This window comes from Myotis lucifugus, unplaced genomic scaffold, assembly GCF_000147115.1.
Source record: "Myotis lucifugus unplaced genomic scaffold, Myoluc2.0 scaffold_42, whole genome shotgun sequence".
In the NCBI taxonomy this organism is placed as follows: domain Eukaryota; kingdom Metazoa; phylum Chordata; class Mammalia; order Chiroptera; family Vespertilionidae; genus Myotis; species Myotis lucifugus.
In genome coordinates, this window is record NW_005871090.1 from 558,713 (window position 1) to 573,310 (window position 14,598).

Below are 14,598 nucleotides of genomic sequence, written 5' to 3' on the forward strand. Positions count from 1 at the left end.
AACCCGGTGCTCAATGACACTGTGGATGCCACATTTATCTTTTCGGAAAGAGTGAAAGCTATTTATTAAAGAATAAAAAATGAGCAGGCCCTGGCCAGGTAGCTCAGTTTCTTAGAACGTTGTCCCAATATGCCAATGTTGCGGGTTCGATCCCCCATCAGGACACATACAAGGATTAACCATTGAGTACATAAAAAATAAGTGAAACAACAAATAGATGGTTCTCTCTCTCTTTATCTCTCCCTCCCTCCCTCTCTATCCAAAAATTAATACATTAATTTTAAAAATGAACAAAAAATGAGCATGCAAAATGAAGATGGCTGTGTGGCAGGAAGGGGAGAAAAGAAGAGTGTGTGTTATTGCACAAAGTGGATACAGGCTATCTAATCAAAACCATGCTTAGCTCAGCAGATTTATTCACCAAGAACACTTCTTTTTCTTTCAGCAATGGGTAGACGGCCTGAGATCCATCATACACAACTTCAGGGCCAACAACGTCAGTCCGATGACCTGCCTCAAGAAACAGTGAGTTTCATTTGCTTCCCCCTTTGTTCTTGGCTGCTATCAAGAAAAGGGTCAGAGTAGAAAATGAGGCTTCGTATGTGGTCAGGCAATGTCTTACTAGCCTTCCCCCGCCCCATGCTCCTGATCTTGGAGAGGAAGTTGACCAATACACACCTATACTCATCATGCCACCTGTCAGGGCGTTCATGATAAACCCAAAGCCCCAGAACTATGAACGGAATGGTTGATGCCCCGAGTGTCCTCTGGGCTGTGGGCACTGGCTTCTGTGTCCCCAGACTGAGTATGCTGATACATAGCTCCCCGTGCCCGGGGCCATAGTCGGGCGCTGCTGGGGCCTGAGCCTCTGTTTCATGAGACGGAGAAATGGGGAGCGTGGCCAAGAGAAGCACTTGCAAGAGCACCACTGAGCCCATGGGCTGTTTAGCACACAATCAGGGATCCAGAGGTATTTTTGAAATTCAGAAAACAGGCCTTAGCCCAACTCACTGTATCTAAATCCCAGAAGGATACCAAGTGGTAGATTTTAACAAATAAATTTTTAAGTTTAAGTATGTCCCATGCATATTTGGTCAATACTTAATAGTGAGGAACCATTTGTTGTTTGTCTGAAATTCAAATTTAACTCCAAGTCCCCTATTTTTATTTGCTAAATCAGACAACCCTAAATTCATGCCGCAGTGCATGATTGTCTCTGGTTTTCAAACTAAATGTTCTGTTTGAATGAGCGGTCTTGTAAAGTGCTTTTATCCTGACTGAAGCTGTTCCTCCTAAGAAACGTTAAGACAGCGCTGTCCTGTTGTTTTCCAGCTGGATGAAATTGGCATTTATGACCAACACAAATGGCAAAATTCCAGTGAGGAGGTAAGTCTCTCCTTTCTGCGTGTTCTTCCGTATCCTGTGTCCACCCTCGTCATACCAGAGCGAAGAGAGAGCCCTCCAAGTACTTGTTCACTGCTTTCACTCAAAAACATTCTGGAGGCTGAGCTTGAATCACTTCAGCAAACGCCAGGTTCAGTTTATAAAAATCATTTTTATGAACAAAAAGTTGCATTTTTCCACCAACCAGATGGCAACATCTACTGCACTTTGATAAGTCCAAGAGCATCTGAAATGTAGCATTAATTTTTAAAATCTTCAAATAGGTGGGTTGTTAAGATTTAAATGCATTTTACCTGTATGCCCTCAGGTAAGTTTTAGCAACAATAGGCTAAAATTAAAGAAGTGTTTATTGTTCACCTGCAGTGGCAGAGTATGGACTTTGTCTCAGGAAAGGGATGCCTCTGGACAGTGACTCTCATTCTAGGCTTTGCTGGTCCTCCGGTGCCCAGGGCAGGGGGCGCCTCTGTCTTCTTGCCACCGTGAGCGCAGTTAGAAGCTCTTATGAGGGTAGGGGTGGAAATTCTCTACTAAACTCTCTGGTGTCATTTTGGCTGGTGTTTTGGTAAGCACCTCATGGAAATTCCAGAAGTTGGGCCGGCCCCAGAGCCTCTGCTGTGCACATGAGGCCAGGAGTATATTTGGACGCATCAATCTAAGCCCCCAACCTTCAACCAAAACAGGCTCCCCAGATACCAATCTGCTCTTCTAGGAATCTCCAGACTCAGGTTCACTTGTATTTCTTCTCTGGACACCATGTTATCAAAGAAACCAATCAACCAACAACAACAAATAAAACCCAGAATTACAGGGGAGTCACCACCGGCACAGCATTTCAGTTAGACATATTCCCCAGTGGCCTGATGATCACACTTGGCCATTTCTGACTCCTCTAAGCCTTCCTCTGTCCAGACACTTCATTCTGCTGGGAAGCTTCCGTTCTGCATCACTATGAGAGTACTAGTATCTTCATACTCTCTCAACATATTCTTTTCAGATTAAACAGAATTGTCCTAGAGGTCATCATTTTTCTTAATTACATGTATTATAACAGTCATGAACTAAAGTATCCATGTGACACAACTGAAATATCAATGAGAAAATGAAAAGCATACAAATCATCAAAGAGACCATAGACACGGCCCTTGCTGGTGTTGCTAAGTGGTTACAGCATTGGTTGGCCTGAACACCAAAGTGTCACGGGTTCGATTCCCAGTCAAGGGCATGTACCTGGGTTATAGGCTCCAGCCCCAGCCCCAGTCCTGCTCATGCAGAGGCAACCAATGAATGTGTTTTACCTCTCTCTCTCTCTCTCTCTCTCTCTCTCTCCCCCATCTCTATCTCCCTTGAACTCTCTCTTAAAAAAAGAAAAAGACTATGGACAGTGTTCCTATTACTTAACCTTTTATTGAGGGTTTACAGTGTTATATGCCTCAAGCATTGGTTGTAGGCTTTACACAGCTACATGTAGGATTCCCTGATTTTTATTTAATAGTTTACTAGCAAGTCAATGTGATGCCTCCTGTACAGTTTATAAAAAGTCGTGTGAGCATCCTTGAATGATGGTTATTGGCAAAGACACTTTACACTGACCCTTATTTTATTTACAACTCCTTCTTCTGTTGAGCGATAGCAGGACAATTGTTTTAATGTATCTCAGCATTCTCCAGCTACTTGCAAATATATAGTGACTTTTTATTTAAAATTAGTGTGGAAGTAGTAAGTCCCAACTCAGAGAACATAGATAGCAGTGTCAAGCAAAGAAGTGTAAGTTGGATCGGTTTTTACATATCTTACTCTCTTGCATTTTCTTCCCAGATAATGTTCATGAAATGGACAAAGTATGAAACACATAAATTGTGATCAGAGCCCTTGTAACCAGCAGTTTCTGGTTTCATTTGCATGCATCCTATTAATCACATTGCTGTTATACTCTTGGAAGCTTTTTCTGATTCCAAAGATCTTTATCTAGCCTGTTCACATAGGAAATTACCTTTTTTGTAGAAATAGCCGAGATGTTTTGTCATCTTCTGTAGCTCTCTTGGACATGAGCTCTTTGGTGCCTGCCAGTATTAACAGGTGTTTGACAGTGGACATCTGTGATTCGGGGGCAGTTGGTTGGAGTTGATGGAGAGTTGATATCACGCCAGAAAAAAGCAGATAAATCTCCTGGTGGATGAGCCGCCAAGGGCTAAGGGAAATTGTTCTGAATGTTTTAATGGCTATGAAGAGTAAACACTTTTAAAAAGTCGTTTCATCACTATCATTCTGGCGTTTTTAAAATGGAAAGTATTAGTATATTAGTATGTGTGCACAATGTTATAGGGGACCTGACTTCATACTTAGTACACAGCTTGGGAATGGCGCTGCTCTTTAGCATTAATCAACATTTAATAGCCAGGAAGTTTCAGGGGTGATGAATGAAGAAAGAGAGAAACACTTTATCTCTCTCTTCTCTTTTCTTTCTGTGTATAATATCTCATGCAGTCTGCTTTTCTCTCAAGCTTACAAACTCACACTCAGCTTGTTTTCCCACTCTGACCAAAGCTTTGGAGGGGGCACTGTTTTCTTTTGCCGTCTCCTATTCTCTGTCACCTGGAGTTGGAAGCAGTGGCTGGAGAGTTGGGAAAGGGTAGCCAGCCAGTAGTGTGGGCTCTCCTGGAGGGAGTCAGGAAGGGGACAGCTGTGTTAAAGAAGGCCGAGACCCTCAGGTGTGGTCGTGGCCGCCCATCTTCGACATAATCCACCCATGTCCCCACGGCCCAGCCTGCCCACTGAGAGGGTCCGGTTCTGCTAGGGCTTCATTTCAGGAGTCCTCCCTGAAGATGGTGTTAAACTGTTGGATAGATTGTGGACCCTTTGAGGGCAAGCAAAGAGTGAGACTCCCTTCGTTTCTAGGAACATTGGTGTCTTAGTCACCTGTAAGGTCCCTGGGAACGTAACCAGGATTCTAATAGGACTTGAGGGTATTTGCTTTTATGGCATTTCCTTTGGGGAAGTGATTTATTTTGATTCAATAAAATCTCATTGAGCACCTGTTTGTTATGCAGCACTAAGCTGTACTCTGTAGGCATGAGCTGTCTGTCAAAGCTGACTCAATCATAGTCCTTTATATTCATGTTTCCATGGAATGCCTAGTTTGGTGTCTAAAATGGTCCAGCCTGTGATAAGTGTGTTTTTCTCAGGACCCTAGGGCCGTGGTCGGCAAACTGCGGCTCTCGAGCCACATGCGGCTCTTTGGCCCCTCTTTGGCCCCTTCAGTGTGGCCACGAAGTTTCAATCGCCCGCCCGCACATGGTATTTTGTGGAAGAGCCACACTCAAGGGGCCGCAGTTTGCCGACCACTGCCCTAGGGTAAATGGCCTTCTGCTGGGCCTCTGAGGCAACTGGAAACTCAAAGAATTCACCTTCACTCCACAACCCCCTTTACCCCTAGCGAGTCCATTTAAGGCCTAGGATGATTCGGAAAGCTGCCTGAAGCAAAGGGAATAAAGGCACTGCCCCAGGGAATGGTCTGTTCACTTGCTTTCTCCCACTTTCCACCCTGGGTTTGCTCTCTTTTATGGAATGAGGTGAGCAAATCTGTGATGAGGTTGGCCAGCCCAAGGCCCCTCATGGAAAGGTGGCCTAAGAATGAGACCCTCTGTCCATATGCCACTTCTTGCCTTTATTATCTCTGGCACAGTCATGTTACTGGGCATGACTTTGCCCTCGCTAATATATTCCTATGTTTATTTCCCTCTGTCCTGGCACTAGACACCCTAATTTCTCTCTCAAGTTTTCTATCTCCCACAAATTCTTGGACCTTCCTAATCCCATGAGATGTTCTTTTTCTACTTCCTTTTTTAAAAAAGAAGTATTTTTATTGATTTTTGAGAGAGAGAGAGAGAGAGAGAGAGAGAGAGAGAGAGAGAGAGAGAAAGAACTTCATTGATTACCTCCTGTTTGCACCCTAATGCAGGATCGAACCCACAACCTAGGTACATACCCCGACTGGGAATCAATCAAACCTGCCACCTTTTGGTGCATGTGATGACACTCAACCAACTGAGCCACACCAGCTGGGCATCTACTTTTCATTTCTTGGTACTTCACCGAGTCCTAGCCAAAAGATGCTGTTTCTATACACTCTTTCCTTCCTCCTTGCGTGAGCCCTTACCTAACATCCAGGTTTTGTTTTATCAGGAAGGTTCAGCCCTGTCCCTGCTACATTCATGACCATGTCAATCAGTTTTCATCTCCTTTGCCAGGCCTATCCAGACCTAACAGAAGCTCAAGTTAGCTGAGATACCCTGAGATTGCTATGCAAAGAGTTTCCTCCTCATTACAGGTGCCAGACATGGCAAATCCTGCCGAGGGCCTGTAGCTCTCCCATTAACACATTCTTTTAAAAAAATACACAGGGAAGAGCTACTTTACACCTTTATGATAAAGGTCAGATAAATTGCTTCTCAGCCCAAGTTAAAGTATATAAATTCCATGAACTCTAGAGAAGTGGGCGAATGTGGAAATAGCGCCCTCTACAGTAGAAATCCTCTTACTTGATGTAAACACTTAAGCGCTTCCATGTCTGTAGATTTGTTAAAGGGAATTTATAGGCCTCCCTACATTTGAATACAGTTGTCTCAAGCACTCTTAAAAATATACCTCTTGAAGTATTCTTGGACCAAGTGTGAAACAATAAAGCTTTGAATGAACACATAACAATTCATTTACTTAAAGTCAGGTCTTCCCATTCTATTTTGGGAAGTTGTACTCTTCGGTTAAAGTGGTGCTGTCTCCCACTCATCAGGATTAACTGGTGGTGCTGTTTACATTTGGAGCTGGCCTTCCACTTAATGTGAATGGTGGAGTACAGGGCAAGGTTGGGACCAGGGAGGCACTGCTACAAACTCTCTTGTGCTCACAGGCAAGGCGTTCTAAAGATAAGCTTCTCAGATGAAAGCACACTCTATCTTAAGTGGAGGCTGGACTTCTGATTTACAGTTAAAATTATTATGGTGACAATTAGCAAGCAGGGAGTGAATGGAGGCTCCTTGGGTAGCTAAGGCATGGCTCAGAGCCAGTGTGGATTCCAGGGCACCAAGTTATCTCCTCAGTAGCGTTCATTCCGAGGGTCACCAATGTATTAACCCTAGGGAGTCTCTTTTTTTCTATCTTTATTATCATTAGAAAATGTGCTCATTGAGGTGGCATCCATTGTACTAGTCTTAGTGCACACCCTACTAGTTCAAAGGCTGGGCACACAGTGCAATATACAGCTCTTGGAACACAGAAACCCACACCTGAAACCTATATGAACGTATTATCCAATGTCACCCCAATAAATTTAATTTTAAAAAGGCTGCACCATTATTCAAAAATAACATGTCTAGAGGTAGTGCCAAGATTCTGTTGAAACATGGAATAATTGTTCCCCTGCCTCTCCTCTCCCCCACACCTATCACTTACATAACAAACTGCAATCCTTGAGGCAGCTGACGTTTCAGAGTAGCTCAAGGATGCTTAGCTCAGAAAACAAACACACAAAAAAATACGGATGATAGAGCATGTCGGCTGTAGTCAGTGTGACACCAGGGCCAGGGCATTCACAGGCATGGGCTGAGTTCTGAGGGGCCCACTTCTTTTCCCCAAGCCCAGATGTGGTCAACACACGGTGTTTTTCTACAGCTATCGTCCATCTGCCACATGCCCTCTTCCTTCCTAAGAAAGTAATTTGGCAGTGTCAACATGTGTCATTATTTTTGTCCAAAGGTATGTATCCCCCAGAGCCTGTGGTTTTCACAGGCACGCAGGGGTGTCAGCCTGTCTTAGAATCCAGTTGCCTCACCAGCACAATCCGCTGGTCACCACAGGGCACTGCAGGAGCTGGTGTGGAAAGTAAACCACACCTGGAAATGGGAAGTAATTTTATTCTCCTGTCCTTCTCCCTCCATCCCACCATCCCTGGTGTTACTTGGAGCTTCGCATCAGAGAAAACAGAATTAACAATGCCTTGATTTTTTTTTTCTTTTCTGCTCTAGTATTACTAGAACCTTTGCATCAGGGAAGACAGAAAAGGTGATCTTTCAAGCACTCAAGGAGTTAGGTCTTCCCAGCGGAAAGGTATGAATTAATTTATTTTATTTTTCACTTATACTTGACATTCAGTATTATATTTCAGGTGTACAGCATAGTGGTTAGACATTTATATAACTTATGAGGTGATTCCCCCAATAAGTCCAGTACCCACATGGCACCAGATACACGTATTACAATATTATTGACTCTATTCCCAACGCTGTACTTTATATTTCATTGCTATTTTGTAACTACCTGTTTGTACTTCTGAAACTCTCCCTTTTCTGTCCAACTCTCCCATCTGGCAAACCATCAGTTTATTCTCTGTATCTATGAGTTTGTTTCTGTTTTGTTTGTTTATTTTGTTTGCTAGTGAAATGATATAGTATTCATCTTTTTCTGACTTATTTCACTTAACATAAGGTATTCATTTACTTAATAATGTGTTCCTAAAACCATTTTCCTTATGTATGTTCTCATATGTAATAAGCCAGATTATATATATTAAACCAATCTCCATTAGATTGAGAATTAGATGCAGTCCCATAGACTCCTTTTTCTTTTCTCTTCACTTTCCTTCCTTGCTTTTGTTTTCTGCTCATTTTAACCTCAGTGCTTTCAAATTCAGAGAGTGTACTTCCAAGTGTTGTTGTCCACTTTATTAAGGAGGGGAAATGGCTCTTGCACAGTCTGTGGAAAGTTTATTTTAGAGAACGCCATCAGCATTGCCTCGATCAAGCGCAGTGTCGGCATGAGTAATTGACTAATAAATTCAGTTCTTCTAGACGGCTGGCCGGTGTTTTATGAAGCACCTCTTCCCCCGCAAACCATTTGTGTTCATGGCCCTTCAGATTTAAAAGAACTGCAATTAATTTATCGACTGCAAGAAAGATTTAAGCCTGTTGCTGCTTTTAAAAATTCCTCTTTGAACTATAAATTTTAGTATGAAAAGCAAAATCTTATAGGGTTGTCCTGAGCCCCTTCCTGCGGTCTTAGGAAAATTCACAACTTACGCAGAAGTAAACTCCAGGCTTGATTTATTCAGCAACCTTTAGGCAGGCTCTTGTGTTTCTCCCTCAAGCAGAGAAGAAGGAAATGTTTCTTGATATTTGTTCTCTGGGGTGTTTCCTAGAGCAGGCCCAGCTGTGGCCGAGGTCTGCCACACAAGCCATGGCTGGCCCCCTGGTAACTAGAACTGCTCATTTCCACGGGCCCTTTCTGCGATGGCCTGGCCGCGGCTGGAGGTTGGCCTCTGGCTTCTGTCAGCAACAATCAGAGATGGAGGCCCAGGGATCCTAAGTGGTCAATCCTGTAGATTCTTCCCCTCCGAGGAGAAAATATATCCCATGATTTATGACATACTTTTCTTCTTTACAGAATGATGAAATCGAGCCTGCAGCATTTACTTACGAAAAGTTCTATGAACTGACACAAAAGATTTGTCCTCGGACAGATATAGAAGATCTTTTTAAAAAAATGTAAGTTCCATTTATGAGAAAGTGTCCCATCAGGATTATCCTTGTCCTTTTAGATTTTTTAAAGTTTTATTGTCATCCTATTTTATGATAGTGTGTTGATAGTATCTAGGGATATCTAGTGAGAATTCTGTTTTCACCCCCAAGTTTATCTGTGTAAAAGTTTACTGATTTTTTAAAAAGATTTTATATAAATTAGTGGCAGCACCTGGAACTTTTTTTTTCCCCTTTGCATTGGCTTTACTAACTACCTACAATTTTAACCTGCTCCTTTAGGTATTAACCTGTTATGTGAACTAACTAGATTCGATTTGTAATGTTATTATGTTGTTGAAAAGTTCATTCATTCTAGTTATCTCAAATGGATGACTTACATGTTGTTGCTTTTTAAAAATAATATCTTTTGATAATGCTAGAGAAGAATTGCAGAATTTTCTGTGAGCTAGTGGGAGTATTTCTTTTCCTTTGTTGTTGTGGGGTTTTTTGTTGTTGTTTTGGTTTTTTTTTTCATTGTCTCTGGCCATTTTAAGAACGCACCACTACTTCAGGGTTAGAAAATAAGTTTAGAATTATCATCAATAATTGTCAACATGTAAATCGTACATACTGTAGCATCAAATACAAAAACTTACTTTTTCTAATACATTTCTTTTCAGCAATGGAGACAAAACTGATTATTTAACGGTAGACCAATTAGTGAGCTTTCTAAATGAAGTAAGCTTTTTCATACATTAACTCCATATAGTCTGTGTGCCGTGGCTTGCCTCCTCCAGCGTCCTCATTGCATGCCCGCATCATTCGCCCTCATTCGCTTTGCTTTTGACCTGCTGATCTTTTCATTATGGCTTTACCAGGTGCAAAAATCAGCCGCTGCCCTTGTGTGTCCATGCACTTCCCACACGTTGGCTTTGCACACTGCTTTTTTGTTGGTTTCTTGCTGTGATGTATTGCTCTGTGTGTGCGTGTAACTTTTTTATGATATATTGATTTAATTAAGTGTGCCTATGTTTTTTTGCAAGTCGATATTGAAGGTACTTATGTTTTTTTGTTTTTTCTATTGATCTCATTAAATAGAAAGAGAATGGATTTACTTTGCCACACTATATAGTTGGATTCTCCATTGCTAACTTTTTCTTATATCTTTGCATGGAACTGGGAAGCTTGATTTTTGTCTTTTAATGGATTGCATGTAAGAAAAGTTTGTAGATTCAAAATAGAATATTTTGACAAGCACAATTATATTTTCTGGGTGAAAATATAGTACATATTAGGTCAACTGGATTGCAGGTTAAATTTTTACTTTTTATTTTTATAACATTCTCAGGGCTAATTTTAGAATATGATTCACTTAACCACCAACACTGGTGGACAGAATTTGCTTAAGCAGAATAAAAATAATATGGTAGGACAAGTAAAGGTTGCAACTTTTATTCCAACTCAAATTAACTTCTTTCCCCCCCCCCCCCCATGGACAAATAAAAGTGTTTCCTCTTCAGTGAAACCCACAGAAGCTCTTGCAAAATACAAAAAGGAAAATTCACTTTTCCCCCAACACTTGATTAATAGGAGTTTAAGTGAGAAATGGACAATATATTTTCATTTCCAAGCAATTTATGTTAACCATTGTGCCATATAAAGGGGAAAATGTTAGAAAAGTCAGTATCATGCCAGACATGAGGTATTGCCTCAAAAAGACAACAGGCAGGCTGTGACTTGCCAATTTACGGAGAGAAATCACATCTTTGCAGAAGGGCTTCCTTCTTCTTTCCCTGCCAGGGCTCAGTGACTTCCAATATGTGGGGTTGCACGTTAGAAGAAACGGTTACCAGAGCCTAACAGCACTGATGCAGGAAAGAGAAGGTACCCCATAGATGAGCACAGAGGCCCACGTTCACATAAGCCTTTCAGAATAATATGATATTCATTTTGCTTGAAAACAGTTTAAGCTTTTGCACTCCACCATTTTTTCTCACGTGAATACTGTGTTCGGAATCTTTACCCAGATATTATCCACATTCTTCTGCCACCATTGCTCGTAAGTTAAATTGCTTTCCTTTATTTCTTTAACCCCTTCTCCCTCCTCTGCTTTAAAAAATATATATATTGTTCTATGTCCCTCAGTTTCCTCATGCAGTTGGGGTATTTGATCATCTTAAATCCTGGTGAGATGGGCAGGAAGCATGCTTTCTACTAAAAGGGGAAAACACTTCAGTGGAGAGGAGAAAATCGACCACACCATCAATTAGGCACTTTCTAACGAAAGGCCTCTTGTGGGCGTGGGGGTGAAGCTGGCACCCAGCCTTTTATTAAAGGTGCATTTCACTGCGCAATTCTGAGTCTGAGGATAGGTGCTGCCTTCATGGGTTCCTGTTTTATGCCTTTCCTTTTATGGATTGTTTCTGTAGGCCTACCCAGTAATCACTCTTGTCATTCCTATAAGGCTAAGTAGATAACATTTAAATTTTAAAAGATATGATCACCCATACTTTCTTCGCTCTGTCATCCAAAATCTTTCTTAAATACGTATGATTTGCCGAACCGGTTTGGCTCAGTGGATAGAGCGTCGGCCTGCGGACTCAGCGGTCCCAGGTTCGATTCCGGTCAAGGGCATGTACCTTGGTTGCGGGCTTATCCCCAGTGGGGGGCGTGCAGGAGGCAGCTGATCGATCTCTCTCATCGATGTTTCTAACTCTCTGTCCCTCTTCCTTCTTCTCTGTAAAAAATCAATAAAATATATTTAAATACGTATGATTTGGTAAGCTTTTATCCATCACTATTGCAGTGGCCAGTAGCTCTCAGTGGTCATTCCCTTCTATTTGGCTTCTCATTAGCAGTAAGGAAGCACCTTTAATGTGGGGGTGGGGCTGATGGAATCAGTGTGATTTTATACTGATTTCTTGAGGTCATGGAGACTACAAGACAGTCCAGGAAAGTGTACAGCCTTTATTTTTAATCAGTGTTTGCCGTGAATCTCTTCCTTTTCTGTCCTAGTGACTCAACTGGAAGAACTGAATGTCGCCTTGAAGAAGTTTTGTCAAGCTTAGGGAACGTTCTGCCAGCTCCTTCACCCTCCCTTTTGAGTTGCCTCTCTCATCTCTCTAAAATCAAAAGCATCCCTTAGGCAGAGCTCCTTCAAAACCCACAATGAAAGGAGGCAGGGTTCACTCCAGAACGAAGCAGGCATTGGAATGTAAGGGTCTATGAGTCCAAAAGCTTAGACCTAAACATTTTCAAAATGCCTTAGCCTCAGTCTCAACAAGCCAGAATTTGACATTGTATTAGAAGTCCTGGATCATGCAGTACGACAAGGAAAAATAAATGAGTCCCATGAACATGAAAGGTCTTAGGTCCTACTCTTACTGTTGATTGTGTACCCTGAATATTGCAGACTATCAACTGCAAAACTCTTTGATTAAATAAGAGAGTTTAGAAAGGTAACCAGAGACATGATCAAGAAAGCAAAAATCAATAGACATGAACTCCAGTATTAGCCAATTAGAATAGGAGGGAAGTTCCATTCTATTAGAAAAGCCCATCCTGCCTCTCACCACCTTCCAGCTTGTAAATCTCTTTACTCTTTACATCAAATTTTCTGTTAGTATATTAATATGGGAGGAGAGGAGAAACAATCCTTCATTTATTGCCTTTGTTGCTTTGTAGGGGTTTGTACCACCTTTTGCCTATCCATGCCATTCGACACTTACTAGCTTTTCCCCAATAGCTTTACCTGCTCCTCACCCATTTCTCAGTACCTCCTTGTTTATAGCTCCCGCAAGTGTAGTCTGTGGATGCAGCTTAGGCATCCTCTGGGAGGTTGTTAGAAATGTAGACTCTCGGGCCTCACTTAGTCCTGAAGAATTGGAATCTGCATTCAACAGGATTCCCAGGTGCTTTGCCTGCAGGTAAATTTTGTGAAGCACTGTCCCAGTGAATTACCTGGGCCCCTCCTTGGAATGCCTTGTGTGAATGGGGAAAATGTGAGAGCAGCATATACCTTCTGTCACTAGCCATAATGAATTTTGTCATGGAAATCCACCACTCAGGTCTAAATTTTTTTTAATTGATTTCAGAGAGGGAGGGAGAGAGAGAGGGAGGGAGGGAGGGAGGGAAGAAGAGAGAGAGAGAGAGAGAGAGAGAGAGAGAGAGAGAGAGAGAGAGAGAAACATCAATGAGAGAGAATCATTGATTGGCTGCCTTCTGCATGCCCCCTACTGGGGATGGAGCCTACAACCCAAGCATGTGTCCTGCCAGGAATCGAACCTTGACCTTCTGGTTCATAGGTCAACACTCTACCACTGAGCAACACTGGCCAGGCCGCAGCTATGTTTCTTATTTCTTTCCAGTAGACTAAAGAAAACTTCCTTCACCTATATTATGAAACTAGCAAACTAGCTTCTAGGAGAGCTAGGGTGGCACTTATTAGGAACTGCCATCTGGTCAGATACTGCTGTCAACTGGGCTCTCTGGATGTGGGTGCACTAATTAAGATCTCCAGGCTCCTGTTAGTTTTACCTCTCCCTGTGAAGATTTAGCCTAATGAGAAGCTAAATTGATTTTGGTTTTACCTTCATCCTTTATTTCACTTCTTATGAAGTTGATAACAACTAAGGGTCTGCAGAATTGAGAGATGCAGGGAGAGCAGGAGAGAAAGATTAAAATAAGAAAGAGAAGAAAAAGATCTTACGCCTCCATAATAAGAAGAAATTAGCTTTATTTTCTTGATGCTGGTATTCTTTCCCCTGCATTAAACACAGTATATCATCATATTAGGGCTAAACCTAATTTTTAAATTTTATCTTTTATTTGTTTTTCAGTTGAAGGAATGTAAGAAAGGACCAAGATCTCTTATCTCTTTCCATTGACAATATCTTTATTTTATATACATATAATTGATTTCAGAGAGGAAGGGAGAGGGAGAGAGAGAACCATTGATGGGCTGCCTCCTGCACATCCCCCACTAGGGACCGAGCCTGCAACCTAGGCATGTGCCCTGACTAGGAATCGAACCATGACCTCCTGGTTCATAGGTCGAGGCTCAACCACTGAGCCACACTGGCTGGGCTCTTTATTCTTTATTGTATAGACAAAGAGAGAGAAGGAGTTACATAGTTTTACAAGTAAGCCTGCCCTTGCCAGTTATTCCTTTATTTCCTTTATGTCTCTTTTGAATTGTATTTACTTCAACATCTATCTCCCAGTGCTGCTTGGATTGAAGCCAGTGATGCCTTTTCTCAGGAAGAAGAATAAGGACATAGTGATGAAGCCATGTCCATTTATGCTTCATTCACTTGGGCACCTTCTATGACCTATTTTTTGGAAGCTGGTTAGGATCTCATTTTGCAAGGCTCTGGGCATCCTGGGGTGAATGTCCTGGATACCCTGCTTCACTGAGCCCCAACTGAAAACCAGTAGTCCGTCCCTTAGAGCTGAGAAGCATTTGTCTCCCTGTGCTTATGTCCGCATGGGACTCTTCTGCAACTTTATTGCTCTGAGATCACCGAGAAATGCGCTTCCTCCTCTTTGTTTTCTTTTTTCATCAAAAAACGATAGTTTTGTGACTCTAATGCAAGTCTTAGCATTTGTTTCCTTGCCTTTGGATTCTCCACATTGAATCGTACTTCCTTTTTGAAAGGTGGAGATTTTAGGGAAAGCAGAAGTGTAT

The 14,598-nt window shown here is 42.0% G+C and overlaps 1 protein-coding gene across 3 annotated transcripts in view; it reads left to right on the forward strand.

Moving 5' to 3' along the window:
* PLCB4 (phospholipase C beta 4) overlaps positions 1-14,598 on the forward strand; it is a 226,939-nt gene that overhangs the window by 139,689 nt on the left and 72,652 nt on the right. For all 3 annotated transcript variants that reach the window (XR_002829038.1, XM_023753181.1, XM_014455104.2), the window contains 5 exons: positions 446-525; positions 1,333-1,386; positions 7,425-7,506; positions 8,839-8,939; positions 9,593-9,650. Coding sequence is in view for 2 of the 3 variants with exons in the window: in XM_023753181.1 (XP_023608949.1) it covers positions 446-525; positions 1,333-1,386; positions 7,425-7,506; positions 8,839-8,939; positions 9,593-9,650 (375 nt within the window). In the remaining variant the exon portion in view is untranslated. The remainder of the gene's footprint in view (positions 1-445; positions 526-1,332; positions 1,387-7,424; positions 7,507-8,838; positions 8,940-9,592; positions 9,651-14,598) is intronic.